The sequence below is a fragment of the Yamadazyma tenuis genome, chromosome 1 (assembly GCF_029203305.1).
Source record: "Yamadazyma tenuis chromosome 1, complete sequence".
Lineage (NCBI taxonomy): Eukaryota > Fungi > Ascomycota > Pichiomycetes > Serinales > Debaryomycetaceae > Yamadazyma > Yamadazyma tenuis.
Window position 1 is genome coordinate 1,146,944 of NC_089461.1, and position 15,707 is coordinate 1,162,650.

Sequence of the window (15,707 nt, forward strand, 5' to 3'; positions counted from 1 at the left end):
GTATCATGCCCGCCAATATTGAGCCAAACTGTGCAACCGGTCGATCACCACCGGCAAAAATGCATTCACACTATCGTTGATCAAATTTTGGAAATGAAGAATCGCCTCTTCCTCTGTCATCTCCAAGCAAAACTTTTCCTGGACCTTCTCCACGGCCCTAGTTGGGTCCATCTTGATATCTGGAATGTTGGCATCCAACATCAATTGGAACAAGTTCAAAATCAAGTTGGAGTTCTTTCTTAACGTAGTGTATGTCACGAAACAGTAGTTGTTGAAGACATTGAAGTTCTCATGACTCAATCCTCCCATTCCATCAATAACTTGGATCGGTAACTTCATTAACGGTGGGAACGGTTTGGGGTCCCGTCCTAATATGTACCCGAAATCTGCGTGCCAGAACTTCCCATTGGGAGACAATAAAAGGTTGTCTAGATGCCTATCACCAACCCCCAATAAATACGTTATAACACAGTAACCAGCACAGGATTTAACGTAGTTGTCCATCACCACCGATGATACACCAAGGTCGGAGGTTATGGCATGCCTGTCTTCGGCGGGAGGATGCTTGGGGTTTCCGAGCACACTGGTGGCTATTGGATCTGCTTGTTGAAGCTCCTTACTGTGGTATCGCAAAAAATTGAGGATACCATTGTTCATGTTGATGGAGTTAGGACCAGAACTTTCGGGGCCATAATTCTTGACAAGAATGCTATCTAATGTTTCATTCGCCACAAACTGGATCATACCCGCTATAGGACTGGTAGCTAGAATCCTATACGGTGTCAATTTCAAGTCCAAGTTCTCATTCTTCAACAACTGGTCCATCAAGTTGATAATCTGTATAACGAGTTGGTCCTGTCTCAAGTCGTCTCCGATCTTGAACATCAAGGTGTACTTTCCGTATTTCTTTCTGTCACCAAATATCTGGTTTCCAGAACCTGACAGGTCCTTGATGACAGTCTTGAAGGTTAATTTCAAAGGAGACAACGAGCTCTTAAACACAGATGATTCTTCTGGGTAACACCCACAAATGATTATAGAGGGGTCCAATGGCAAGGGGAATGAATGAGGAAACTTCAAGAACTCGTTAGACGAGTCTGCCAAATGGTCTCTTAAAAACTGGATTTTCTTTGCCGTTGCCTCATTCTTTTTGAAGGTGGTACGCAACAATTCCACCAACCCAGTTAACTTCTTAATGAACCACACCTGTCTCTTCAAGTAATTATAGTTGGGAAGTTTATTTTTGTGAGCAAAGCTTTTGAGCTCTTCAATATACTTGTTGAGAACGATCGAGTATATCTTGACAGAACCTTTCCCATTGGTATTCAACTGGTCTTCATTTTCTACCTTCACGTACCAGTAAAAGAAATTACCAAGAATATCATTTCCAACCGCCTTTTCAATAAGGAATGATGCCAATGGAGATTTTTCTAATAGCCTTAGCTCGGCCTCTTTGTTGGAAATCGTACTGTTCACATGCACGTCATCATCCATTCCATTGGAGTGCAGAACAACTTCCTCATCATTAATAATTGCATTCAACTCGGTGTCGGCAATAATAGTCTCGTACTTAAGGGCTTGAACAAGTTGCAACAAGTACAACAACAACTCATCCTGGCTTGCAAGTCTTAGCCTGTCGACGGCAAAGTTCCGTAGCTGTCTCACATATTTGAATATCTTCTCTGACTTTGTTTCCTTACTGTTTCCATCCTTTTTGGGAGTTGGCACCGTGACATTGGAGGCTAACGTAAAAGGGTTGAAGTAACTGCTCAACAAGTCTAAGGCATCGCCTATTTGGATCTTGTCAACAGACCAGTAGTAGGGAATCATCTCGTTAAACGTATGGTCCAATTCATAGTCATTATCCCAGTTGATGGACTTTAGAAACTTTGTCAAAAATTTCTGGTTGATTTTGGACACTTCAGGTTTGTTGTCAGAGTTGGAGTTGGTAGAGTTGTTTTTGGAGAAATAGTAACGGAATTTCCAGATCAAATTCTTTTCGATTTCCGACAACTCAATGTTGGAAGGCTTGTCAAGAATCTTCAATAGTTCGTCTCTTAATTGTGGAGTAGGCTTCAACTCTTTATCCAAAAGGCTGCTATTGTTCATGTTTCTTTCGAGCTTATGATACTTCGACTCTATAGGGTCCAAATTGTTCCAGTTAAGTACATATCCTTGATGATTTGCATTATTGGTCTGTTGTGATGCACTTACCAAAGACCCCAAGCTCATGAGGTGAAAATCAGGGTCAAATACTTTGGTGGGACCACTGATATCGATTTGGTTCACCACCGTATTGGTGATATTATTCTCATTCAAGTTGTTCTTATTAACCTTGAACTCCTCTATTATCGCCTTCGTGTCGGGTAGCTCGTATGAAGTTTCCGAATACACGATCGGCAAGTCGAACCGTGGTAGTTCAATGTATAAGTAGAACAAGTCGGAGCCTGTCCCTGTTTTCAATTCATCATTGCGGGCTTTCTCCACAAATGGCAAACTGAATTTGTCCAACCAGTCAACCTTTGCGAAGTCACCGTTCTCGTACTTGATGAGATTCAGTTCTCCGTCGTTCATGTCGTCAGCATCATGATAGTTGATTGTGACATCGTCATATTCAGTTCTAATAGGAATCTTTTGCATTCCTTTCCTTAACGTCGAGTCCGAATGGTTGAAACTCAGCAAGTACCCTACACCGTAAACCACCTGCTTACTGTCAGATATCTCATATAAGGTGAACTTCAAGTAGGAGTCTATTGATAGCTGGTTATAGTTTACCGGGAGCTTCAAGTATTTATTCCAAACCCGCTTGTTGTTGGTGAACGAATGATATGGCGAGTGGCATGGCAATGTAACAGGCTTGTGGGTGGACCCACTCATCACCTCAATCTTCACAAGCATGTCTGAGTTGAAATATATGTTGGAGAGCCTCTTAAACACCTGAGGATTGGAGTACTTATCGGATGGCTTTGCGAGCTTTTTTAGTACAATTGAGTTGTTGGTTGGTTGTAGATAACACAACTTGACTGTAAGCAGCGCCTTCAAGTCTTTGGAAAGCCCCAAAGCACTCACGTTTGTGGATGTTTGTGATTGCGTACTTTGGGTCATGTAGGCCAATATACTTTTAGTGAGTCGCGATAAGATGGAGTTTTTTTTCTGCTTGTACTACTATGTTCGGCTACAACAGCTACAACAACAATAACAATAAGAATAACGGCAAAAGGCCGCCGTGCAAGTTCTACCCCAACTGTAGAAAGGGTAACAGCTGTCCTTTTTCACACGAAAGGGGTGATTCAGATGGTCTCCAGAATGTCTGGAACAGTGAAACTGTTGCGAGCTTCACTAGCCAAAATGCCATTAACCCCAAATCAAACCAGATCAAACAAGACATGAGAGACTTCAAGGATTTTGCTCTGAACCCTACGCTATCCAGTTACGGACTCGCGGCGCCAGCCGTGGTCAACCTTATAGAAGGCAGAGATATGAGTTATGAAGAGGTGAGATTAAAGTATATGGAAGCGGTGAGCACCAATAAGATGGCTGAATTCGAGAAAGAAATGGCCGCTCGAGACAAGGACATGCAATTTTGCATCAACCATATGAACAATAAGGAGCAACATGCCGTACGATACCTACAAACGTGCATGAGCCAAGTTCCTTCCAAGAAGTTTATTCCCAAGACGGTGGAAGAGAATATCAATGAATTCATGAACAGTTCAACCGGGTTTGGCGGTGGTTTTGGGACGCCATCAACGAGTGCGTTTGGGACAACCAATCCGTTTAGTTCGTCCTCTGGTGGGTTTGGTTCGTCTGGATTTGGTCAGAACAACACCGCATCTGCTTTTGGCCAGAGTAATACGAACTCTGCTTTTGGCAATACTACATCTGGCTTTGGCTCTACTCCTCCTGCTAATTCGGGGTTTGGAGGCTCGGGATTTGGCAAATCCGGATTTGGAAGCTCTGGTTTTGGCTCATCTGCCTCTAACACCAACTCCACAAGTACAGGTTTTGGAACTTCAGGGTTTAGGAGCTCTGGTTTTGGAAGCCTGGGAATACCCACAACTTCTGCTTCAACCCCAGCTGTTTCTTCTGCATTTGGAAACTCTGGATTTGGAAACCTGGTCACACCTAATAATCCCACCCCAATATCGGCAGGCGCCTCTGCATTTGGCAACTCTGGGTTTGGCTCTTCTGGGTTTGGTGCAAACTCAACATCTACCAATCAACCAAGTGGAGGATTTGGATCGTCTGGGTTTGGAACTAGATCTACCAGCAGCAGCCAACCGTCTAATGGATTTGGTTCGTCTGGGTTTGGTTCTTCTGGGTTTGGCTCCTCAGGATTTGGCTCCTCAGGATTTGGTGCTTCAAAGAACACCACTGGTGGCTTTGGAAGCAGTGGATTTGGTGCGGCAAACACCTCCCTGGGCTTTGGAGCTGCCAATGCCAATATCCCTTCTCTGGGATTCGGAGCTGCTAGTCTGGGATTCGGAGCTGCTAATCTGGGATTCGGTTCGTCCAATACGACTGCTCCGTCAGGCTTCGCTACTACCACCACAAACTCATCTTTAGGGTTTGGAAGTGCTTCTCAGACCGCATTTGGAGCTCCCGATACTACCACGTCACCATTTGCACTGGCCACAAATCCACCCACCAAAGGTATCTTGGGAATCTCATCGCAGAACGAGCCGAAGTCCCTTTTAGGTGCTATCACCGACAGTGACGTCGACGAACGATTTAAAGCTACCAAGTTCGAGCTTGGACGTATCCCCGAAACTGCACCTCCCATGGCTGCGGTTGTATAATAGTATGTAGATGCCCTTTTACGACCCATAATATATTTGCATTACAAAATTCTATTGTCATTTGTGAAATCTGCAAAAGACGAAATCCCTAATAAACCTGTCTGAAAAATCCCCAAAAACTATTCATCAACGAGTTTCCCCTTCAAATAGCTTATCACAACCCTTTGTATTCACCTCCAACTTTTTCAATACCAGTTGGTGCAAACTGTTATCAGGCTCAAAGTTGCAGCCAAAACGTTTGTGAACGCGACTCTCAAAAAACGTATTCTTGATGATCTGTGTGGAGTGTAAGAACCCTAATGTCAAACATGCCTACTCCAAGTATAAGGGTGATTACATCAAGTTAGACGTGTGTTCAGTATGCAACCATGTTGTTGACAAGTATGTGGAGTATGATAATGTCTTGCTCTTCATCGATCTTATGTTGCTCAAACCTCAGGCTTATAGACACTTGTGCTTCAACCTTACCGAAAACGAAATGACAGCCCCAAAAATCCCTACACGTACACCGAAAGGACACAAAGGCAAGAAAATGAGTCTAGAGAAACAGACGTGGAAGTTAGGCCAAATCACTCGGTTCTTGATTCTTGATATCTTATTCGAAGTGTACTTATTATGGGCTTACGAAGAAAAGAAACACCAACACACCCAAATTATGAACGTCATATTACTGCAGGAGTTGCATATGCAGTATTTACTCTTCACTGTCAAGGTTGTTTTGGACCATGTGTTTTTCAATGCCGCTCTCCAACTCATATTTTTCCAGTTTCTTGGTTGGAACAAAATGCACAATGGAAACATCCACCAAAACCAACAGAGACTTTACCATTCACTAGTTCTACTAACAGACATTCTTGTGGCCAATTCTATTAAACTACTCCCAATTCTCATGTTGATATGGCCGTATGATAAGACCCTTGAGTCTTCAAAAATCGTGCTTGCAATCTCCATTCTTAATGTGATTGAGTCCCTCAAGACCATTTCAAACGTGGGCTACGTCAAAATCGCTATCACCTTCGGCGTATGTATCGTATTCCAAAAGGTCATGACAAGCACGATTGTAGGCTTGATAGTAAGCCAGATGACCAATTTTGAGTTCTCTGAGCTTTTTTTTAATACTTTCCAGGAGCGTGCTAACGTGATTCAGTCATATACAAGGATGTTAAAATTACCCAATCATATGGAAATACGTTAATACAACCTGTCATTTGTCTATCCAATTAAAATTTATAGTACATAGTTCTAACAAAGGAAGTTTTGGGTTTCATATTAGTTGCAGTAGCAAGTCTGTTTCACTAGTAAAAGTTTCCAACAGAGGATTTGAGCTTTCTGACTGTCATTCCGTCTCCATTCACAAGCAATAGGTCGTTCTTATCAACAGCCACCAACGGACCATCCAAGCTTTCTATCAAGTACGGATAATCATAGGTTTGGTTAATTTCTCGTCTTTCGTCAAGAGTCTTGAAAGTTTCATTGGCATCATTTGTGACAGTTGTCTGCACTTCATTGGTATCCGTCAAGAACGATTCTTCGTCGTGATACAGACTATGAGCTACCAACTCGTTGTTGTTTATAGCTTTCAAAGCAATGAAATAGGACAACGGCACATAGTTCTTTTCAAAGTTCCATAAGCAACCCAAGACAAAAAGTGGTAAGGGAGCCAACGCAAGAACTGAATAAAAGGCTTTTTGCAATGATAAAGTGGCTGCCATCATGACATGTAAAATGAACACGCCCATCACCACCCTGTGAAATATCAAAGGCCAAACCTTACCGGTGGAATGAGGAGGATGAACACATGCATATAATAACTGATACTTGAATACAAAGTAGCCGATCAAGAAATAGGCCAACCCAGCTGTCAAGATCTTAGTAGACATGATGGAGTAGATTATCACTATGATAAAAACCAACATTGGTTGAGGGAGCTGCAAGCCGAAATTGAACACCGGTGGTTTGTATAGTTTGATATAATCTCTGGGAGTTTTACACCAGAGTAATGAGCCAAACATGAACTTGAGCAAGTTACCTAGAAGCAACAACTTATACGGGAAAATACCTATTCCTTGTAAGATGATCAAATCCACGTAGAAAAGCGATAAGTCTCTTAAGGACTGAGCCAACTGGTAGGCGATTTTGATGGTGTCAGTAAGGGAAGCCGTACCTACCAAGGTAAACACCAAAAACAAATTGACAAAGGTATAGAAAAAATTCTTCGATACAGACGAAATCTCTTCATCACTATGAGAAGTGTACCCTTGTTTTGAGGTCATGTAGATGTAGAAATATGGAACCACCATATTCAAAAGGGTGAAGATATATGGGGGTAACACCCCAGTCACTAAGGTTTCTGCGTACGGGTTGTTCTTTAAGAACTCACCCAACTTTGGAGATATCTCGGAGATGGTCTTGGTGTTCAAGAACCTGGCAAGGTAAGACACAGGAATCACCAAGATAATACTCAAGAGTCCAAGGAAAAAGGTCACCGTCCCAATTCGGGAGTTTCTCTCGCTTCTCGTCATACACAAGTTGTCCCATCTGATATCATGAGGGGCAGGTGCAAGGCTTGAGGTTAAGTGATTCACCTTAGGGTCCAACACCGACTGGGCAATGATCTGAGCTTCAGCAACCGATTTCATCGTCACAAATGCCGATGAAGTAGCTGGATACTCTCTTGTGCGAGCCTTCAAGATCTCTTTGTCGATGATATCCAACTTCTCGGTGTAGTAAGTGATGGAATCCACGGTGGGACTGAACACGTTCCACCACTTCTGTCTGAGTCTGGGTCTTCTGAAACTTTCGTCGTTAAGCAATGGTAAATGGCTGATCGAATCTTCGGTGACTTCATTGTCAAAATCATCAGTCAACTGTTGGACAATGCTTGAATGTCTTGCAAGAGCTGGAATTTCGGCCGGCTCTGGGATGGTATCTGAAAACGATGCCAGTTCGTCTTGCAAAACATCCTGGTACTGCCTGTTCAAGTTGATCAGATCACCTAGATTTGGGTGCAAATGGGCAGCGATCAAGTCATTTTGGTTCTTGAGGTTGTTGATTTCAAAATAATACACCCATTGGTTCTCTAAGTCCAGAAGAACCTTTTTTCGGAGCTTGAAAAGCTTATTCAAATCGGTCCATTCTCTCACGATGGTGATGGACTCAATTTCTCCCAATCCAAGACTCTCAATGTGTCTTTTCAAGTCCTCTTCATCTCGTAATTTCGGAGGAATTCCCGAGAGCTTGATGGTTCTGTCGGTAATGGAATTCTGCTGGCCAAGGTACTTCTGCCGCATATTGATGATTTTTTTGGTCTGCTTGAAAAGAAAGTACATGACGATTCCTGTCACCACGTACGTGAAACATACATAGAGCCACAAAAGGTACTCGTTGTTCTGGTACCGTTTCTTGGTATCGGGATTGTCAGGAGGATAGTCCTGATCGAGTCTTCCGGTGAACTTGTACCGTATGGGTGATATCACCACAAGTGCCAATATCACACAACTGGAGAGGATCTTGATACACATTTTGAAGAAGCCCAAGAATACCACGGCATCCAAACCGGCATGTTCAAGAACCTGCTCTTCATTAATCTTCAATACGATAGGTATCCATCCAAATAACGACTTTGTGGGTAATCTCGGCAAGTTCTGACGTGATGAGCTGTGTAAGTAGTTGTGATTAACCTGATTGAAGTTGGCGACGTAGATCTTGGGGTACTTAGATCTCAACAATGCAAATGTGAGAAACGCAGAAAGCCCCAAGATCACAGCAATGACCACTTGCACTTTAGCAGCTTTAGCCACACCTCGGTAGAGCTGTGGGTCATTGATAGGGTTTGTGGAGTTAGTGTCAAATATATCCATGATGGGGCAGTAAAGGCATTAATGACACAAATAGGCACAGACAGGGGATGAAAAGGCGATAGTTAAATGGTCAATTAAACTTATTTTGATGCCTCGATAAAGAATAGACGATGATTAAAAACGCGGTTGCGATTGCGATAAGCGGTACGTAAAGATCATCAATTCATTATATTCTACGGGTTGTATATACTTTTAGTCTTTTTTGTCTTTGGCCTGTAGAGATTGCAAGATCTGTTCGAGCTTGGAGCTTACCTCGACCTTGAACTTGTAGAACTCTTTTTTGAACTCATTGAGCTCATTGTTCTGTTGAAGCTGATTTTGTTGCAACACACTGATCATGTGATTGACCGGAGGCATTACCTCTTTGAACTCCAATGCCATGGGGTCAGGCATCTGATCCTGGACAGTTTGGGCTTGCGGGTTGGGCTGGGAATTGATGGTGGGGGTTTGAGCAGAGGAATTTGGGTGTGAATGGGTATTTTGGCCTGGAGACGTCTGAGGACCGGCCTGGTGATGAGACCCGGAGATTTCGTGGTGGTGCTGGGTTGGATGTTGTCGGTGAATGAGGAATTGGCTGAGCTGGTTGGGGGATGGGTGGGGTGAGTAGTTGAGAGACTCATTGTAGATTTCGTACGTTTGTCGGTACGGGGTGTCTTCCTTTGGGTCAGAGAGGCCGGTAGTTTTCCATCGGTGGTGCGAAGATAGAACATGCGGTGTGGGAAATGCGGCCGAGTGCCCGTGGTGGGGCAGAACCAGGGCCGCAGGCGTCGACAGCGCTGGCGTGGATCCATTTTGGTGAGCCTCACGAGCAGACAATTGCGAATACTGGAGAGGTGTTTGATTTTGGGTCTGTAGCTGATACTGGCCGATTTGGTTCAGACCCATCTGACCATGGGCCTGACCGAGCTGGCCGAGCTGCGCATTCAATTGGCCCATCATCTGGAGATTGAGCTGATTGTTTTGTGCACTGCCCGAACCAAGGCCAGCAGTCCCCTTCACCAGCAGACTCTTGCTGGATATCGAGGACTGGGGAGAGATCTCGGATGCCCCTCCGCCCACGCCCACGCCCACTCCAATCAACGACGGGGTGTCCGAGGCCGTGGCCAGAGGTATATTTGTGGTTTGAGCATCCTGATCAACAGAGCCACTGGTGCTTGAATCACTACGTACGTAGTCCAAATCTTTGACCAAAAGCAAGCCGTTCTTCTTCTCCTTCTCAATCACCTTGCCTCTTTTAAGGCTGAAAAACTCGTTCAAATATACCAATAACCTCTCATTCTCATTCAATCGGTCCTTGGTTATCACTTGACTGTTGATCCGCAAATTGATGTCTTTTCGTAGCGCCTTGAACCGATTGTTCAATGTACGACTCTGGAGAATGCTCGTGTTGAGAACCCCGTTGAATTCGGCGAGAATATCACTCCAGCCTTTACAGGTCGACCCCCGTTGGTAAATTTCCTGGCGATGTTTGTATATCAATTGTAGTAACGTGGTATCCACGTCATACGTGAAGGTGAATTTGGCTTTTGTGCCCATACCGCGTAGTTGTGGGAGGCAGTAGTGGAATTGGAGCACGGAAAACGGGAGATGAAAAGTGCAGAGCGCTATCGAGTGTATTTATCTCAACCGTTTGTACGCGCGCCTGGGGAAATCCTTCATCTCACTCCATTGTTTACTTCCATGGATGAAAAGAGTTATAACTATATCAAGAGCTTCATTGATGCCCAGATACGTGAGATCAACCGTCCGGTGGAGCTCAGCCGCCAGGTCAAGGCGGTGTTGAGTGATGAAAACATCAATATCAAGCAGTTTCAAATCACCTTGATGCGCTTGAATCTCTTGATCCGCAGACACAATTCTAACATGTTCCCACCCCGAATCATAAACCAGATTATTAACCAGATTATCAAGAGCGAGAACTACAAGATCGAGCTTGTGAACGAGCGCTTGAGCCGGATCTCTAAGATCATCAAGCCATTGATTCTAACCAATCTCAACCCCCTGAGCAGCAGTCTCCAGAGCGTTGGGGAGGTGAACGAGTTGATCAGTGAGTTGCCCGAGGCCAAGTACTTGTTTGTGACACATTCGGTGGGCACCCACAATGACGACCCTGAAAGCCAACCCCAAGTGGAAGATGAAGATGAAGATGAAGATGATGTCCAGTATGGAGATGGATTGGTTGAAGACTTTGAAGAGACCGTCAAAACCCCGGCTAAGAACGAGAAGTTGAAGTTCCAGCAGACGTTGTACCGCCAGCTTGATCAGAAAATGGGACTTGATAATGAGTTGCTCGAACAGTACGGAGTGGTGAGGAGCCGCTTACTAGAGACAAATGAGCAGCTACAGTACAAGCAGTCTAAGATGAAGTATCTTGAGTTGTTGCGGAGGAAGTTGGCGGATGCGATGGGAATGACCATTGAAGACGACCGGTTGGTGGTTCTGCTGGTGGACAATCTGATGCGGAGCGAGATGAGCAGGTTTAAGTTACTAGTGGATTCGATAGCGTTCAAGGTGGACGGAGCCAACAGATCCCAAGTGGTGGAGATGCTCCGAGAGGTATGAGGGGTTGGGGCATGGAACAATTATCACATATACATCCAACTGACAGTCTATACCAGCTGACATTTCACATTTACATCACATCCTGACATTTCACATTTACATCACATCCTGACATTTTAATGATACACGACTTTAGCATAAACACCTACACAATTCACATCCACTACGAGTAAATAACTGGCCGATTTATATTAAAGATCTATATTACAGCATCTAATCGAATAAACCGAATCCCATGTCATCATCAGATTCTTCCTTTTCTTCTTCTTCAGCAGCAGCTTCTTCTTCAGCAGCAGCAGCACCACCAGCAGCGGCACCAGCACCTGAAGAAGCAGCGGCACCTCCAGTTGGGACGGAAGCCAACTTGGTGTTACCTTCAGCAATCAACTCTTGGATGTCCTTACCTTCCAATTCCTTCAACAAAGCAGAAATTCTGGCTTCATCAACATCAGCGTTCACAGCAGACAAGAGGGAGGAGACGTCGGAGGCAGATGGAGCGGTGTTTCCACCTTGAACCAATAACAAGTAAGCAGCTAAGTATTTCATAGTTCTAATAGAATAATCACTTTTAAGCAACGGTTGCAGACTATCCTTTGAAGATTTAATGTAAGGTTTGAAAAATTTTTCACTATGTGTTTGGGTAGCGAGCAGAAAGCTGGCGCGCACACGCCAGCTCGCGGGGCCTACTAGTGGGCATGATGTCGCCATCGCGAAGCATGTCGCAGAAAGATGTCGTGCCTTCTGCCCTCGCACTAGAAAACAGTCACATCCAGCCCTACTGTATTTTGTGTGGGAGTGCGCATTTTGCCCTGGGGCCTACCATTTGAGGGCTTTGTGTAACGTAAAATTTTTCAGTGAGACCTTGAGAACCATAGCGAAACATTAGTTTTCAGTTTTTTATTTCACTAATACAAACAAACTATTATTGAATATGTCCGACGCAAGTATGTTTTGATACCTTTATGACCCAAGGAAGTTCATCACACGAGAACACCCATCTATCAAGCCCCACTTCCAAGGATTCGACTCCTTTCATCTAGTTGTCCAACCTCTCGAATATGGACATCCGTAATCCTATGGAAAAATTTTAATGAAGTTGATCTAATCAAAGCCCAAATATATACCATGGTCAGTTCCAGACCCAGAATAACAGATGCTTCTCGTTCCTTGACTTTTACATAAATCCGTTACTAACATTTTTTAGCTGACAGAAAGAAGAGAGTTTTCAAAACCTTCTCCTACAAGGGTGTTGACTTGAAGGAATTGTTGGAAATGCCAACTGAAGAATTTACCCAATTGTGCTCTGCCAGAGTTAGAAGAAGATTCTCCAGAGGTTTGGGATCCAAGCCAATGGGTTTGATCACCAAATTGAGAGCTGCTAAGTTGGCTGCTGTGCCAAACGAAAAGCCACCAGTTGTTAAGACTCACTTGAGAAATATGATCATTGTTCCAGAAATGATTGGATCTGTTGTTGGTGTTTACAACGGTAAGGTTTTCAACAATGTTGAAATTAAGCCAGAAATGGTTGGTAAATACTTGGGTGAATTCTCCATCACCTATACTCCAGTTAGACATGGTAAGTCTGGTAACGCTTCCTCCAGATTCATTCCAATCAGATAGGTTTGTAAATTATTAATTTATCTCATCACAATATAAGAGTTAATTCTGAAGATATGTAAACTGATAGAGAGCTGATTCTTTAGACTTTGATAGAGACAAGACATTCGATAGAGATGTTCTCAATTTTTCACTTTCGCATCCACAGTCCATCGACCAATGGAAGACGTAAACCCGGTTAAGGAGCTTTGCTTCGGCGCCATATCCGGAGTGATAGGTAGGATTATAGAGTACCCGTTTGATACCGTCAAAGTTCGGCTTCAGAGCACCCAGCCGTCGCTTTCAACCGTTCAAATCATCAAATCTACATACACAAATGAGGGCATAATCCGTGGGTTTTATCAGGGGGTAAAAGCACCATTAGTCGGCTCGTGTTTCGAGAATGCCATTCTCTTTGCTACATATAACACATCACTAGAGTATCTACATCGACAGTTTGGTCAACCAGGCAGTGAGCCCCAGTTGCAGTACAAATGTGTTAGTGGGGGCATCGCAGGATTTGTGGCATCGTTTTTACTTACCCCAGTGGAGTTGGTAAAGTGCCAGTTGCAAGTCAAAAACCTCGTCCGGGACAACAGAACACGACATTTGTACTCGACGGTGATAGGGGACGTGGTGAAAAAAGATGGAGTGTTGGGACTCTGGAAAGGTCTCGGGTCCACCCTTTTGAGAGAAATTAATGGAACTGCCATCTGGTTTGGCACCTACGAGGTTGTAAGCGAGTACTTGAATAAGAAGAATCCCGGTTCATCCCTCAACCCGTTGACCAGCGGCGCAATTGCAGGTATTACCTTCAACTTTGCCATATTCCCCATAGACACCATCAAATCCAATATCCAGACAAATGCCGTCCTCAGCTCCACCGATACAACGTATTGGAAAACGATGAAGAAGGTGGGTATACGGAACCTATACAATGGGCTTGGGATCACGTTAATCAGAAGTATCCCAGCTAATGCCATGATCTTTTACAGTTACGAACTTTTGAAGAACAACTTTTAATAGACTAAAACAACTTAATAGACGTTTGCATCGTACGGGTCCTATGGCGATAACTCGGGAATTTCTCACGGTAGGGTATAAGAGGAAAGGGTTACTTTTATGGTATCTTCAAATTGTTCAGACTTGAGATGAGGCGACCCATACACCCATCGAAGCTCTCTATACATCGACTGAATCTCTGACCTCTACATCCACTAAAGTTCTGACCCATACACCCAAAAGTAAGGTCACCTGTTTCCCTGTAGAAGCATAACCTTCTCCTTAGTTGCAATTCCTCTTCCTCCCATTCACAGAACAGTGAGCCAGATGAGGTAATAGCGGCGGCGTAGTCGCTTGGTGCGCCACGCCGCTCTCGCGAAGATGCAAAAGTCGTGTACCTGGCGTTGAAGCGGGCGACGGAGCAACTTGTGCACAACATATGCGGAGACTTGCCTAAATGAGAACAGTTTTGGAACTCAGCTTATATAAATACAGCAGGCAAATCCCCTAACACCAAGTACATACAGTAAATACAACACTTAAAAACGTAAGAAATATGAAAGTTTTTGTTACAGGAGGTTCCGGGTTTATTGGAACAAAAGTTGTTGAGCAATTGATTTCTAAAGGCCACAGCGTCGTGGGATTAGCCAGATCAGACACTTCAGCAGAAAAGTTGGAAACTGCTGGTGCCAAAGTTGTCAGAGGCGAGTTGACAGATATCGATGTGTTGGTGGATGCTGCCAAATCTGCAGATGGAACCATGCACTTGGGATTCATCCATGATTTTGCCAATATTTCCAAAAGCATGGTTCTTGACAGGCAAATTGTCACATCCATCTGCGAAGCCTATAAAGGCACAGACAAATTTTTCATCAACACTAGTGGAACCTTGTTTCTTCATGGACCAGGTCTTAATGACGAAGATACTCCCATCCCAGAAGTTCCGTTGTTACCAGATATGGTTGTAAGAACCGAAACAGAAAGCCAGTTGTTGTCTTATGCGGATAAAGGTTTCAGAGTTATTTCCATAAGGTGTCCTCCAACTGTGCACGGTGAAGGTGACGGTGGGTTTATTCCAATTATTTACGGAATGTTCAAGAACCAAGGTGCTTCGTTTTACCCTGACAGTGGTGAGAATGTTTGGCCTGCTGTTCACAGAGCGGATGCTGCGAAATTGTACGTGTTGGCAGCGGAAAAGGCACCAACTGGTAGCATATTGCACGCAGTGGCCGAACAGGGGATTCCTATCAAGTCAATTGCGGAAGCCATGGCTAAAAAAAGTGGGTTTGAGGCCAAATCAGTCTCGAAGGATGAACTTAAGGAGAAGCTTGGTTTCTTTTTTGGTTTTGTATTCGCCTCAAACAACTATGTATCGAGTGAAAAGACCAAAAAGATTACTGGATGGGCTCCAACTGAAGCTACATTACTTGAAGACATTACTAACAACTACTAATATTTCCGAAATATGTCTATATATATATTGATCGCTATGAACATATTCCCTGTAAAACTAGGTCAAAAAAGTGCGAGAGATTTTTGCAGCCAAAGAAATTGAACAATAGCAAATAATCTACAATGTAGAGTCCAAATTAAACATAAACATATTAGGTGGTATTGGTTGCCATGTATGAGACAAAACTACCCTAATTAATCTCTGGTTCGGCGGTGACATGTAACAAGTAATATTACATAAGCAGATGGTCTTCCATAGCTTCACTGGTAGATTATCACTGACGCAAAACCCATCCTTTCCAGCCATCATCAGTTGTCAATAGTGAAGGCGATAGAATAGCGATTGAATCAGTCACGAGAATGTTTGAATTAACCAGCACGTATAAATCACTGACTGAACGCCCGCCGGAGTTAACCGTAGTTAACCGGCGCAATG

The 15,707-nt window shown here is 43.8% G+C and overlaps 10 protein-coding genes across 10 annotated transcripts; 6 read left to right on the plus strand and 4 right to left on the minus strand. All coding sequences in view use genetic code 12, as the record gives it.

Moving 5' to 3' along the window:
- Nucleotides 1–3: 3 nt before the first annotated feature.
- Nucleotides 4–3,105, minus strand: VPS34 (Phosphatidylinositol (PI) 3-kinase; the record flags this gene model as incomplete). Its single annotated transcript, XM_006687986.1, has 1 exon — nucleotides 4–3,105. One exon carries the CDS (start codon nucleotides 3,103–3,105, stop codon nucleotides 4–6), a length of 3,102 nt encoding a protein of 1,033 aa, XP_006688049.1.
- Nucleotides 3,106–3,167: 62 nt separating this feature from the next.
- PSN45_000571 (uncharacterized protein) lies at nucleotides 3,168–4,799 on the plus strand (the record flags this gene model as incomplete). Its single annotated transcript, XM_066157479.1, has 2 exons — nucleotides 3,168–3,996; nucleotides 4,153–4,799. 2 exons carry the CDS (start codon nucleotides 3,168–3,170, stop codon nucleotides 4,797–4,799), a joined length of 1,476 nt encoding a protein of 491 aa, XP_066013576.1.
- Nucleotides 4,800–5,070: 271 nt separating this feature from the next.
- On the plus strand, nucleotides 5,071–5,869 carry ARV1 (sterol homeostasis protein; the record flags this gene model as incomplete). The annotated part of the gene is made up of 2 exons (XM_066157480.1): nucleotides 5,071–5,820; nucleotides 5,864–5,869. The coding sequence occupies 2 exons, from the start codon at nucleotides 5,071–5,073 to the stop codon at nucleotides 5,867–5,869; spliced, it is 756 nt and encodes a 251-aa protein (XP_066013577.1).
- A 225-nt stretch (nucleotides 5,870–6,094) lies between these two features.
- On the minus strand, nucleotides 6,095–8,659 carry PSN45_000573 (uncharacterized protein; the record flags this gene model as incomplete). Its single annotated transcript, XM_006687987.2, has 1 exon — nucleotides 6,095–8,659. The coding sequence occupies one exon, from the start codon at nucleotides 8,657–8,659 to the stop codon at nucleotides 6,095–6,097; it is 2,565 nt and encodes an 854-aa protein (XP_006688050.1).
- Nucleotides 8,660–8,851: 192 nt separating this feature from the next.
- PSN45_000574 (uncharacterized protein) lies at nucleotides 8,852–10,195 on the minus strand (the record flags this gene model as incomplete). The annotated part of the gene is made up of 1 exon (XM_006687989.2): nucleotides 8,852–10,195. The coding sequence occupies one exon, from the start codon at nucleotides 10,193–10,195 to the stop codon at nucleotides 8,852–8,854; it is 1,344 nt and encodes a 447-aa protein (XP_006688052.1).
- Nucleotides 10,196–10,339: 144 nt separating this feature from the next.
- PSN45_000575 (uncharacterized protein) lies at nucleotides 10,340–11,221 on the plus strand (the record flags this gene model as incomplete). Its single annotated transcript, XM_006687990.2, has 1 exon — nucleotides 10,340–11,221. The coding sequence occupies one exon, from the start codon at nucleotides 10,340–10,342 to the stop codon at nucleotides 11,219–11,221; it is 882 nt and encodes a 293-aa protein (XP_006688053.1).
- Nucleotides 11,222–11,434: 213 nt separating this feature from the next.
- RPP2B (ribosomal protein P2) lies at nucleotides 11,435–11,767 on the minus strand (the record flags this gene model as incomplete). Its single annotated transcript, XM_006688798.2, has 1 exon — nucleotides 11,435–11,767. The coding sequence occupies one exon, from the start codon at nucleotides 11,765–11,767 to the stop codon at nucleotides 11,435–11,437; it is 333 nt and encodes a 110-aa protein (XP_006688861.1).
- Nucleotides 11,768–12,152: 385 nt separating this feature from the next.
- Nucleotides 12,153–12,841, plus strand: RPS15 (40S ribosomal protein uS19; the record flags this gene model as incomplete). The annotated part of the gene is made up of 2 exons (XM_006688800.2): nucleotides 12,153–12,165; nucleotides 12,426–12,841. The coding sequence occupies 2 exons, from the start codon at nucleotides 12,153–12,155 to the stop codon at nucleotides 12,839–12,841; spliced, it is 429 nt and encodes a 142-aa protein (XP_006688863.1).
- A 156-nt stretch (nucleotides 12,842–12,997) lies between these two features.
- ORT1 (mitochondrial ornithine carrier protein) lies at nucleotides 12,998–13,840 on the plus strand (the record flags this gene model as incomplete). The annotated part of the gene is made up of 1 exon (XM_006687991.2): nucleotides 12,998–13,840. One exon carries the CDS (start codon nucleotides 12,998–13,000, stop codon nucleotides 13,838–13,840), a length of 843 nt encoding a protein of 280 aa, XP_006688054.1.
- A 535-nt stretch (nucleotides 13,841–14,375) lies between these two features.
- On the plus strand, nucleotides 14,376–15,272 carry PSN45_000579 (uncharacterized protein; the record flags this gene model as incomplete). Its single annotated transcript, XM_006687992.2, has 1 exon — nucleotides 14,376–15,272. The coding sequence occupies one exon, from the start codon at nucleotides 14,376–14,378 to the stop codon at nucleotides 15,270–15,272; it is 897 nt and encodes a 298-aa protein (XP_006688055.1).
- Nucleotides 15,273–15,707: the final 435 nt, after the last annotated feature.